At 38.2% G+C, this 14029-nt stretch overlaps 1 protein-coding gene across 3 annotated transcripts in view; it reads left to right on the top strand.

Annotated features, from left to right (window-relative positions):
• The window catches only part of ANO6 (anoctamin 6), a 181649-nt gene that overhangs the window by 139318 nt on the left and 28302 nt on the right, over nt 1-14029 (top strand). For all 3 annotated transcript variants that reach the window (XR_013994056.1, XM_081060689.1, XM_081060690.1), the window contains exons 10-12: nt 1944-2004; nt 9505-9647; nt 12043-12120. Coding sequence is in view for 2 of the 3 variants with exons in the window: in XM_081060689.1 (XP_080916815.1) it covers nt 1944-2004; nt 9505-9647; nt 12043-12120 (282 nt within the window). In the remaining variant the exon portion in view is untranslated. The remainder of the gene's footprint in view (nt 1-1943; nt 2005-9504; nt 9648-12042; nt 12121-14029) is intronic.

Consider the following 14029-nt stretch of genomic DNA (forward strand, 5'->3'; position numbering starts at 1 on the left):
TATATTTTTACTTTTTCTTAAAATAGTTAACTTATTAATTTTTCACTTTTCATTTACTGTACTTAAATATCACCATTACATACTGCTGGCTATAATGTCCTGTTTTGAGATGTGCAGAAGGATTGGTGGCATTAAGAATGTGATAGATATTGCAGAATATATTTAATTAAGAGAACCTAAGGGGTGATAAACTTTTGTCTATACACATTTAAGTGGCAGAATTAAATTAGGGACAGGGAGACATGTAAAACTTGCAATTAGAGGGAAAACCCTTTCAGGAGTAAAACGAGATCCTTGGTTGCTGCCAGAATGTCCCCTGACTTTTAAAGGTTAAGTCTTTGTTAGTATGCAGCAACCAATTGTACAAAGTCCCTATCAGGAGAAACAGTAGCAAGGGGATAGATTATTGGCACCTGCCAATCTGGATGGTGGGGACTAGCCAGTCTGAAGGGAGCAGGGCTGGCTGGAGGCTAGAAAATTCAGGATGTGGAGTAGAACAGCGGCCTGGGAAAGTCAAATGGTTAGTGCCTGCCTCAGAAATCCTTGTTTTCCAAACCAGTTCCTAGAGTGTTTTTCTCAAACAGGGTTATAATAATTTTCAATAAGGGATGACACATGATACTAAAAGACAACTTGGAGAAGATGGTTCCCTAAGAGTCAAAGCTAAGAGATTTGAAAGGTGTGGTGCAGGGAATCCCAGGACTAAAGGAGTAGGTGTAGAGCTTTGTTCCCCAGAGCACTCACTCATTTATTGTCTTCCTAGAGCTGTATTTTTTAAGAGGAATAATTGGATGACAGCATTTTGGGATTTGCTTTCTGATCAGAGTCTCTATGGGTGATTTAGGGGTATCTATATGCTTTGAAAAACAGATATATGAGAAAATGGTTAGGTAGATATCCTTTTATGAAAATAACATAACATGTTTTTACGCAGATGAAAGATTACCCACTTTACATCAGTCTAAAGGGTAACGCCAGAAAGTACCTAAACCAAAATAGACTTTCACTTAGAAGGGACTTGGAATTTTCTTTAGCATTTGAAAAGCTTGCGTTTTTCTTACCGATAGTTTCTTTTTTCCCCCGTTATCTTTAATTTTCATATGAGCTGTCATAAAGTTGATATTATATATGTTTGCCACTTTTCCCATTAACTTTACAGATATTTTTAGGAGATGGAAAAAAGCTCACTAATAAAAAAGTAGTAACTAATTGAAAGATTTTTTCCAGGAATTCATAGAGGGAGGTAAGCTATTTTTATACTAGCAAAAAGATGAAGCTTAGCAGAACTAGAGAATAGAGCCTTCTTTGCAGAGGTATGTCATTTATTCATTCATGGTCATTATGCCCTTTGTAATGTCAGCTAAAGCATCTGTGCGCCTTAATTCTAAAGGAAGCCTCTGTCAGTGAAGGTAGAAAAGCCTTCTTTGGATTTCAGGAAACAGAGCTCTCCTAGAGGAGAGCCATCGGAGAAGAAACCAGCTTTGTACTTCTCTTAATTAAAGCAAGAATTCAGGAACTTATCCTCTGATCAAGGTGGGATGATGATAACATGCAAATCATAATCTAAAAGTTGCTGGGAGTTCATTGTATTCTTAGGACCATACTACTTCCTCAAATTCTTTTTATGACAGCTCATAGATGAGGCTATTATGTAAAAGCCTGATAGAGACTTTAGACAGAATGGAATCTTAACAGCTATGCCTATTTCTTTATTATATCAAAAGATTCCATGGGAAAGTGCAGTCTGGTAAGTACAACAAGGCTGTTTACTTCCAGAAGAACAAGAAATCCCATCTATTAGTATGTACTACATACAGTGATTGTTAAACTAGTTATCAGTTTTAAAAAGAAATTCAGACTCTATATACACGAAGCACTGCATATTTGATGAATTCTAAATGGAGAACAGGATTCATTTATATGTCATTATTGTTATTTTCCAGAAATTGTGCATCTTTGACAGTTTTGGAACGCTGGTTTTTGCAGTCTTTATGGGGGTATGGGGTAAGTTTTTTACATTGTTTTCAGTTTACTTTTGCCTCTTAACAAAAAAACCCTAACATTATGCAAGCAGCCAGTTTAATAACATTATATAAGTTTTATATAGGCTATCAAAGTAACCCACTTTTAGGGTTTTGGATTACCTAAGCTTCAGCTTCCCTAGAACTCCATTTATAACTCTTAAGGCCATTGTATTAGTTATTGCATAAGAGACTGCCTCAAAATGTAGTGCTTAAAACACATGTTTATTATTCTCATGATTCTCTGAGTCCTGTGGGAGGACCTTCAGGCGTGGGCTGGCTCAGCTGATCTCTCTGGCAGCTGCACTGAGGTAGATGGTCTAGCAGTCAGCAGGTTGGTTTGGTCGATGGGCTCAGTGGGCTGGTTCATCTTGCTCCACAGGGTCTCTCATCCTCCAGTGAGCTAGCCCGAGATTCTTCACATGATTGCTGTAGGGTTCCAAAGAGAAGCAAAATAGGACAAACCCCAATACACAACCATTCATTAAGCCTGTGGTTGCATCAAGTTTGCAAGTGTCCCATCAGCCAAAGCGAGTCATGGCCAAGCGAACAACAATATGAGGAGATGGGAGGACTTCTCAAGGGCTTGGATGGAGGGAGACATAATTCATTGAGAGCCATTATTGTAACAGTCCCACAGCTCTGAACCAACCTGACTTTCATGTGGTTGGGGTTCAGGGGAAGCACCTACATAGAGATTACAGGTAAGCTTTCTTTTTTATACACTTCTATATAAGCAAGTATTTAACAAGTATGTGCTACTATTATAGTAATATTGCAACCTATTTAATAAACCTAAAAGTGCTAGGGGTGCCAAAAGTGTATACACAGGACTTGTATTCATCTTTTGTTATTGGTATATATTGAGTATTACAATTTTAATACAGTTTTCCTTTCTTAACATGTGTACACATTTTTTTGGCACCCTCTGTGTACTTCTCATATAGAAGCTTTAACATTATATTCATATTGTTTGCTTTGAACAGCATTATTCATGAGGCAATTATTTTCTTTAAATGCAAACTTTTACATGTTTAATTGATGTGAATGTTCCACCACAGAAGAAAAAAAAAATTCCATTTTCAAAGATAAATGGCTTTCCAATTCCACTGTGTAACTCAAGGGGAAAATAGAGTTCAGGTTATATATAGGTAGGGGAAGAAACAGAACCAAGTCTCTTATTCTTAAGACAACACATCAACTCATGTGACTCACAGAAATAGTTCTTTAGAGATGTCCTCGGCAGTATTTCTCTTTTGCAGTGATCATGCCTATGAAGGGTCACCAAGTGGATCTGAGAATAGACAATAATTATTTTGGACACTTTTTAGAGAAACTAGCTGCCACTCTTGAATAAAGTAGACTGTAAATGGCCAAAGTAGACTGTAAGATGAGTAGACTGTAACTCATATGTTACATTGTCATTCAGACACAGCATGTTTTAGCTGGAGACCAAACACTGGCTAATATTTGACACATAGTAGAATAAAATTTAAATTCATGTATTAAGAGCCTCTGTACTATAAAATAATCATTTTTTTCCCCTGTAGGAGCATAGGTGCTGAACACATTGGTGGTGGGCACTTTCAACTCTGGTCTAAACCTTAGTTTCATAATATATGAAATTCTAACACCTCTATTGAACTCCATATACTAATAGATGCTGACCGCCCTAATTTAAAAAGACATCTAAGTAAAGCAATATGTATATTAATTTTGGCACTGGAAAGACAAACCTCAGATTTCCTAGCTGACATTGCTTTTTGTGATCATTAACTACACTATGTTTATAGAACTGACTTAAGCATATTGAGCTGTTGATTTTATTTCATCAGATTTTAGAATGCAGAAAACATTTCAGCCCTGCTTGTCGCACCATATGTGTATCTTTAAGGAGATGTATGTATGATGAAGTCTTTATTTTAAGTGCTTTATATTGCTTTTCTTGTTACCTCTGCCTTATGAGAACTACTGCTGTGAACCTCATTACAGAAAGCCTGAAATTGTATAACTAAAGAGGCAGGAAGATCATGTGAAGTTTTTCATATCACTGTCATCATATTCCTGTAGCATTTCTTTTGTGCCCAGATATATATGGCACTTAGTATTTTTCTGCTCTCCAGGAGTTATAAAAGTTGAGGATAGAAAAAATTTTATAATAAAAATATAGTTCAAATCATATACTTATCTGAAAAATGTTCACCCTTCTAGGCCAAACCAGCCTACCCATTCATACTGACTCATAGGGTCCTAAACACGAACCCGTGGTTGAAATAAAGGTTCTTAACATATCCTCCCCTCCTCATTTCTTGTTACATCTTACCTACTTCTATCTTATTTTCCCTGAGTCCAGGCTCTTAGATGCATGATCGCAAGTTTTCATTTTTACTTTTGAGTTCTAGTCTAGGCTTAGTGATTTCTGGAAAAACACCAGAAACCTGGCCTATAAGGAGTTAGGGGATCAGGATTCTGTTACCCTAACTAGGTGCTCTTGACGGTCAGGAAATGGCTGTTGGGACTGTTAGTTCCAGAGTTGTGCTGCTCCTGCTGGGTCCACACCAGCAAAGTAACGCAGCTCCTACAACCACTTCTGCTTCCCTTCAACTTAGTTTCTGATTTAAGTGACACATGGATGCATCTGATGCACGTGTTAAAAATCACATCTGGAACCTTAGCTGCAAGAGAGTCTGAGAAAAGTAGTTTTCAATTTTGCAGTCTTTCTGTTAGGAAGGTGGAATAATGGCTGAGCAGACTCATCTACTTCATCTGCCTTTGTGAGTAAAGAGATCTGAATAGTTTCAAGACCTGTTAAAACGTCCCAGCTCTTCAGCAGCAAACTCTTATAGCAACCAGAACAATTCCATCTACCAGAATGTGCCTCTTGTCCATCGATATTGCTAGATATAAAACCACCAACGCTTTAGTGATCTGAACCCCTTTTTGTGTATATGGACATCTTTATCTGATGCATACTTTGTCCTCTAAATGTAATGGCATCATGATTAAGAGGACAAGCTGTTCTTAATTCCCAAGGTCCTGGGCAGCCGTCCCTCTTCTCTTGTTATATGTTGATGTAAGAGTCCTAACTGTGTGTCTAATCAGCTAGAGCTTCATGGTGCGTGGCTTGCCAGAGAATATAATTGCAGTGCTCCCAACTGGAGTTCCACCAGTTGTTTGATTGCAGGGAGAGAGCAAAAGATACAGAACTGTAAATCCCTGTCTGACATCATGCACAGTCACCCCAGGCTCTGGTGCGCCCAATGTGGGACACACAGCTATGTGAGTCTGCAGGGACGTGGCCCCAGGGACTCCAGAACATTGGGTGGTTATACTAGGTTACCAGTGTCTACCATGGACCCTGCAAATCCTTGGCTGTGTGAAATGAGGATCTAAGAAACTCCCATCCATTTCTGCAACTCTCAGGGTTTTTGCCTTCAAGATTGAGGATTTGTTAACTCATTATTTCTCACTAGATCATTTTTTGCTTGCATGGCCGTCCTAGCACTTCCTAGGCAGAACTGTTCCTCAAGTTCAAGGTTTGGTAAACAGCAGCCTCTTTACCCCTTATGTTCAAATTCAGGGAGGACAGAAAAGGGTATCCACTGTTCTTCCTTTATAGTGCTGATTAAAGTTGCTTATATTGCTTTTTGTGAGAAAAGTAAGTTTTCTTTTCATAAGTCGTCTCCTGTTGGCACTGTTGCTAGATAGATCGTGAGTAAATGGATGGCTATTATACTCCTATTTTAAAGATGAGGAAAATGACACTCAGGAAAATTAAATTGCTCAAGTCCCCAAAGACAGAAAGTGACAAGCACAGAATAAGAGCTTTGCAAATAATTTGGCTGTCATCAGCCTTTAGATCAATGACAAAATGCAGTGTATAGTAATAAAATTGTAGGAACCTTTCAGAAAGATGAAGAAATATTTACTCTATTGATATAATAGCACTGTTCTGTCTGGGGCTTTGAATAATAGGAATGGGTTAGAAAATGTTGGTTCCATGTCCTTGGCTCTACCTTACCTGACACAGGTGTAACAAGAAGGAGAAAACACCAGGCTTCCAGCCTCATTTTACCAGCCTTGAGATAAATCCTGGTTCGTTTCATTTATGCCAGTCTCTAGGTGCCATCGTGAGCAGGACTTTAATGCTCTTAACCACAATTTTCTTTAAAAACAGGTATGTTGAAAGATATTTCATGAAAATAAGCAATTTTATAAAATGAAAAGTATTTTATTTACTTTGGAGAGAAGGAAACTGGGGATTTTCTCCACTTTTGAAAAAGAATTGCAAAAACATCTACATTTCCAACATTTAGATTAAAATTGCAAAATTTAGAGGAATTACAGAAACATAAGGAAGATGTATGGAGTGGCTTTAGAGGGCTTTTTCCAGTAGGCTGGGTTCATAGAGGCCATAATGGGCCAGACACTTTCTTCCCACCCATAGTTTCTTTCCTTAGGCCACAGTTGCTGCCAGTGTGTAGTCCCAGTGCTTTAAGGAAGCTGTGAGGTGGGAAGGGAATGCATGGTGATTCCTTCAGTCTGTTTACACTGAACTTCTTCCAGTGGTCAAGAGGCTAGAGTTCCATGACCTCACCAATACCCTGTCACATTCTCCATGGTTTGTTCTCCATCTCAGCTTATCCAGAGCCGTTGCTGGGTACAGGGTGAACTGAGGGTCCAAGTGGACTGGTGTAGCAGAGAATGATGGGAAGTGGATAGCCACGCACAGAGAGGAGCAGTTGGAGTCATCTGGGCCCTCTGAGTGGATGATTCCATCCTTCAGAGCTCCCACGTGATGAGGGGCCTCCAGTTTCTTGAATGGCTTCCTACAGCTAATATTTATTCCGTGCCTGCTGTGTGCTAGTGCTTCAACATGAATGAAACAAGATCCCCACCCTCATGAAGGTGACATTCTAGTGGGCATGGTAAAAAATAAACATAGGAGCAAATATAGGTCAGGATTCATGAGTGCTATCTACACTGAAGCACGGAAGTGGAGGTCAGCATAGGGAATAAAGTGTGCCCTTTTTGAGAGAAGGTACACTACCACTGGACTGATTTCATAGTTTAGATGGGAGACAGAGTTGAAAGAATTTCAGGGGTGGAGAGTATTGCAATCCTGGCAGTAAAATTCTCAGATAAACTAAAAAGGAGCCGTTTCCTGTTCAATGGGGGTACCTGGGTGTTTATCAAGGAGATGTGAACCTAGGGGACTTCAGTAAGTGGGTGGCATATATTGTGCTGCTTCAGATGCAGCCCAAGATAGGTTAGCTCATGGATGACTCGTTCACCCCAGTAGAGTTCTCTTTTGGGAGTATCTGCCACACGAGGCCGGCATGGATCAGGTAGGGAATGGAACGAGCCAGTTATAGCTTGGTCCCTCAAGACTTTCATCCCATTGATCCCTCATTTCCCCCTGATTGGGGACAAGAATATAAATGGATGGACAGTTTCTCAGTGATGGAGGCATCAATATCATACCGAACATTCAACAGTGTGGGTCCCTTGCCTAGGCCATGGCCTTAGGTAAATCAGTCCTACTGTCAGGGGTCTGACAGGTAAGCCAGCTAAATTTCTCTCACAAGTTATTCACTTAGAAGATTTGGGGCATTTGAGTAACCTGAGAGTGTCAGGAAATAACACCCAAGGCTTTGCAAATTTCACCCTCCAAAGACAACTCATCCCATTGTAGCTGTTGTGCCAGGAGATGGAACTTGGTAGATGATTAGGCCATTGCCTCTGCTCCCTGATGGGGACAATGGGTTACAATGTAAACTACAACTTGATGACAGGTTTTGGCGGGGGGTGGGGCAGGGGCATCATTGCTATTTAAAGAGCCTAGGAGGCCTTACATAACTCCTGCCTTGGGTTTCAAAGTTGCATAAGGAAGACTAGCTTCCCTCCAGCTCCCCAACCAAGTAGGAGATAAGAAATGGTCCCCCCTACTGAGTTCTATGCCTCCATTCCATTAACAATAGCACCTATAGCAAAAAGCTGGGTCGCCATCTATATTCCCTTGTAAACATTCAGGTAGCCACAGCAATGGCCATATGAGGGTTGGTATACCCATGGAGGCAGTGTGGGGGACCAGACGACAGTTACTAGCAGTATACCTTAGAGGAGTGCCAGAATCAGAAACTGGAAAAGCAAGCAGTGATGACACCTAGGTAAAGAATGGGTGCCACGCATGGTACAGAGCCAAAGGAAGATGGGTTATGGAGCAGGGTAGCTGAGGAGCAGGCAGCTTTGGGCAGTACCTCGTAGTAAGAAGAGCTTGGGCTCTGGAGCCAGAAATGCCTGGGATTGATTTCTTATTCCAACACTGTAATCTCGGCAAGTATTTAAACCTTTCTGTGCCTCTGTTTCTTGGTATCTAAAATGGGGATAGCAATAACAATTACCTCAAAGGGTTGTGAGGGCCTTTCCAGATATTATGTCATTAAGTTCACAACAGACTATGAGGGAGATCCTATCTTCCCCATTTTGCATAGCACACACAAAGTCCTTTGTGATGTGCCCCTGTGGATCTCTCCACCTGGCTGCCCCACCCTCTTTATCACACTGTGAGCTCACTTCCAGACTATTTGCAGTACCTGGAAAGTACCTGGCTTTTCTTTGGTTGTATGGCCTGGTTCTGTGTGCCCAGAACAACCTATGCTTACTTTTTTATCATAGCCCTCTTAATAGTCTACTCTAACTATCACTTCACTATACTTCACATATACCTAAGAGCCCCTTAAAGTAGGGACGATGTCTTTTTTCTCTTTATTCTCAGCACATCATAGACATTCAAAAAATATTTGTCAGTATACTAGTGGTAATTTCAGAATTTCTATATAAGAAGGGCTTTGTGTAGCAGTCTGATTGGAAGAAGGGCCTGGGGATTTTCAGTTAATATTTAATGTTGTCTTTATTTAGCATTTTAAGTAATAAGTCTTAAAAAATAATAAAACTTTCTAAAAATTTTTTCATTTATACTTTACACAAGATTGAGGAAAATCAGTTTTCCATATTTAATAATATTATTGTCTTACTTTGGGGTGGTTTGGGTGGTGGTAAATAGAGATTTGTGAACTACTAAAGCATCCCTGCACCCTTAAGAAAGAAGGGAGAGGGATGTGGGGAAGAGCAGCCTGAAGGATGGATGATGAACTGTTTTTGAATTATGATAGTTATTTGTGTTTAGTTGGCAGTAAAGTGCTGGTAGCAGACACTTTAGCATTAGAAACACTCATATGCCTTCTGACCATCGCATTATTACCTTCCCTGTAAGTTATAATCTGTTTTCATATAAGAGCAATAAGTGGAATAAATTATCAACATTTTCCAAAAAGAACTCAGTTTCCTCTTTTAAATATTAGTATCATGTATAAATTAGATTTTACTGACCATATACATCTTATGCATAGTATCATTTGGTACAGATTTCTGAAACATCAATCATCATTACGGATCCACATGATTTTGCTCTCTCTATTAGTTACCTTGTTTTTGGAGTTTTGGAAGCGGCGCCAAGCAGAACTTGAGTATGAATGGGACACTGTTGAGTTACAGCAAGAAGAACAACCCCGGCCAGAATACGAGGCACAGTGTACTCACGTGGTGATAAATGAGATTACTCAGGTAAGGAGGATGCTATTTAGATGCATTTTAGTCTGTTTATTGCAGGGGTTCGTTCTCAATCTTGGCTGCACTTTGGGGTCACTGGGGACCTTAGAAAATACAGATGCCCAGGTTCCATCACCACATACTCTGATGGTACTTAGTGGTCTGGGTGTGTTCTGGGCACAGGGATTTTTTTTAGAGCTCCTCTGATGATTCTAATGTGCACCCAAGGTGAGGAAGTTATGCTAAGAACAATGGACATAGGAGATAAATGTGGTTCTTTCTTTCATAACAACAGTAAAAATGAAAAAAAAATTACCCTGAAATAAATGTATAGTAAGTTCTCAATGTTGTCAATAAGTTCTGAGGCTTTAAGCGAAATGATATCTAATGAAACCGGTTTTACTGTAGGCTCATTAATATAAACATGAGTTAAGTTCCTACATTATCTCGTCAACATTGTAATGAAATGACATTGAACGAAATGATGTTATTTGAAGACCTGCTGTATAAGAAAGGATGCATTGGTTTGTGTCCTTTCTTTCATAATATCAGTTAAAAAAAAAAAAAAAGAAAAATCAGACTCTGTATCTAAATGTATAAGAAAGATGCACAGGTTTTTATAGTTGGTTCTCAGTTTTTCACGTGCACCTTCATTATTTCAGCCCCTTTCATCCTACACTAGCTGCCCCTTTGTCTTGCCCTAAGCCTCAGTCGCTGCTCCCCCTTCTGGTTAGAATGTGCACAAAATAGTGTGGCTCTTAGCCCAAAGTTGGAGGAAGGATGAAGAAGGAAAACATTTGTTGAGCTCCAACTATGTCCAGGCACAGTAGGAGGTATTTTATATCATTGGAAAGGTACATTTGCTGCTACAACTGTTGCAAAAAAAAACCCCACAAAAACAACTATATATCTCTCTGTATAAATTTTCTAAAGCCAGCAAAAGATGATTTTTGAATCATCTGCATTATTGCTTCTTTCCACCAACACATAAAATTTAAAGCTGATGGTACTTGCAGTCATCAGCATAAGGACGGTAAGTTCTGAATACGAATAACTCTTGGATAGAAATGCTTTTACCAAGAGCATCTGAAAATGTTCCCAACTCTAGATTTTATAAATTGAATCACAGATGTACAGAATGTCAGCCCTAAAAGGCACTGGAGGGAGCAGTTCAACCTCCTCAATTTATAAATGGGAAAAAAAATGAGATTCGGTTATCAAGAGAAGGCGACGTTTGTTTTTTACAATGCAACAAGCTTCAAATAATCCCCATTATGAATGGTTGCCACTGTTTACTGCAGAACACAGGGTCAAAGCATCTGTTGTTGAAAGATTGTACATTCAGAATGAAAGCTGAAAGTTAGACAAAATTAGATGTTCATCCCATTTGTGGAGTACTGAAAAACAAAAGCATATATTGGCATCGTAGGAAAACTACTGAAGAAAAGACAATTTGGTCATTTAAATCTGTCAATTTTAAATTGAAAATTGCCAACTCATAGGTTAAGTTTCCATTGAAACTGCTTGTTAGAAAATTGCCAGTGAAGGCTCATTTTTCATTTCCTTCCTCATTTCCCTTTTGTTGCTAACACATTCTCCATTGGTTTAGCGAAGTGTATAGTGGGGTGGTCAAGTCTTGAGGAAGACTTCAAATCTGAACACAGCAACCTACTGGCTGAATGATCTTGGACAAATTAACTAACTTCTCTGTTCCATTGTTTCCTCAACTGTAAAATGGGAACAAATACAGTTGCTTCTTCATATGATTGTAGTAAGGATTAATCCACTTAATGTAAAGAACCTACTTAGTATAGTACCTGGCACCAGAGTATTCACAGCTATTATTATACTGCAAGTACTCTTACCATCCAGGTAATCTTGAGACGTAGTGATTTCCTCTCTTAAAGCTTTAAATATATTCATGTAAAGTATAAAATGAAAACGAAAAATTCATCGTTATACCAAACTGATATGTAAAGCTCAACCAGGAAACACATACTGGATACCTAGTATTTGCAGATTTCTGTGAAATGTTTTGTCCTGCATGGGCTGTGTGCTATCATCGCTGTCACTTCTAAAATCTAAGACAAGCTCAGAAATGTAGCTTTATAGCTTGGCGTTGCCAGAAACCCGACTCCTGACCTCAAGTTATGGCAGCTAAACCGTTATTATTCATGCCTGCATTTTCAAAATATATTATTTAAAATGAACACTGCCCATGTTTTGTATGTATGTTTGAAATTGTTAACAAAAACCATGCAATTATGAGTAAGGAGGCTATAGTTGAAAACTAATTTTTAGAAGAATTAAAGTAAGCCGAGGTTTAATGACCAATCAGGAGAAAAATTATTTCATTGGCGTGATCCCTTGATTGACTCAATTTCTTCTTCTTTTTTCATTTTTAAATTAGGAAGAAGAGCGCGTTCCCTTTACAACCTGGGGAAAATGTATACGTATCGCTCTGTGTGCAAGTGCTGTCTTATTCTGGGTAAGAGTCTTTCACAAAATGTTTATTACTGAAATTTAAATGTCGAGGAAATCAAAATCTGAGCTGGAAACTATGTAGTACCACAGAGAGAGAGGGAACTGTTTCCAGAGAACTACTTAGCCACCACGTGGAACAACTCTTGAAGGTTCTGAATATCTATCTGTACACAGTGGTTCTTTCAGTTCCTTTCACCTCATTTGTTTAAAGCAGATCAATAGTCCAGGATTTTCCCGTTTCTGGTGAAGAAATCAAATGGGAGGCATTAAGAATTCTAAAATTTTCCAAAGGTAACAACTAAAATAAAATGTCTAGGAATAGCTTTAACAAAGATAATAGGAACTATCATAGAAAGCATAAACACTACTGAAAGACATAAAAGAAGCCTAAAACAAATGATTCTAGATCAAAAGACAATATTTCTAAAATACCAGCACTTATGAAATTAACTTTGGATTTATTAATAAAATCATATTGGTAATATAATACTTAGTAATATAATGAGAGTTTTATTGACTCAAAAATAGCCAGACTACAGAATAGGGTAAGAAGCCCAGTATGAATCCTGATATCATAATAATTTAATATCTGAGGAGGGAGGCATTCTGAATCAGTGGGATAAATAAAGATTATTCAGTAAGTTGTAATGGAACCCTTGTTAGATATTGGGGGGGAAGGTAAATAGGCATATTGAAACCATACTGTGAACTACATACTATAATAAATTCCAGAAACATTAGACAAAAGTAACACATACACATATACACACACACACAAAATTAGAAATAAATATTGATGAATATACAATTTCTAGATGTAAAAACATTTTCTAAACTTAATAACAAGGGAAGAAGTTTCAGAGGAAAATATTTAAAGATTTCTGTATATCAAAAACATCCTAAGTTTAAACAAAACATCAGAGGAAATATTTGTTAACAAATAGGGCAAAGGGTTAATACCTTCAATACATAAAAAGTCCAAAGATCTCAGGAGCTAAGGAGGCAGAGAACATGAACACCATTCACAAAGGAAAAAATATGGCAAATGTCAAACCTTAATAGTAATTAAATCAGTTGCACATTAAAAGGAGATACAGTTTTTCACCTCTCAAGTGATAAGACTCAATGTTTGTGAGGATGAAATGTAGTGGTCCATGCTCTCACACCTAGGCTATTGGAATTTCGCACTGGCTGGCCTTCTTAGAAAGCAGTTTGGTGGTATGCATCAAGAATCAAAATATTCATATGCTTTAACCCACTAATTTAGATTTTAAAAACTTTAATCAGGAAGTATTTCAAAATGGTAAGTAAAAGTCATTAAATATTTAGTCACAGACATATTTATTTATTTATTTATTTTTATTTTAAATTTATTGGGTGACAGTTGTTAGTAAATTTACATAGATTTCAGGTGTACAATTCTGTATTACATCATCTATAAATCCCATTGTGTATTCACTACCCAGAGTCAGTTCTCCTTCCATCACCATATATTTGATCCCCCTTACCCTCATCACCCACCCCCGACCCCCTTACCCTCTGGTAACCACTAAATTATTGTCTGTGTCTATGAGTTTCTCTTTCTCATTTGTTTGTCTTGTTCTTTTGTTGTTTTTGGTTTATATACCACATATCAGTGAAATCATAGGGTTCTCTGCTTTGTCTGTCTGACTTATTTCACTTAGCATTATACTCTCAAGATCCATCCATGTTGTCACAAATGCTCCTATATCATCTTTCCTTAACGCCGAATAGTATTCCATTGTGTATATGTACCACAACTTCTTTATCCATTCATCTATCGAAGGACATTTTGGTTGTTTCCATGTCTTGGCCACTGTAAACAAAGCTGCAATGAACATTGGAGTACACGTATCTTTATACAGAAATGCTTTCAGATTTTTTGGGTAGAT

Source organism: Rhinolophus hipposideros (genome assembly GCF_964194185.1).
Source record: "Rhinolophus hipposideros genome assembly, chromosome: 9".
Classification (NCBI taxonomy): domain Eukaryota; kingdom Metazoa; phylum Chordata; class Mammalia; order Chiroptera; family Rhinolophidae; genus Rhinolophus; species Rhinolophus hipposideros.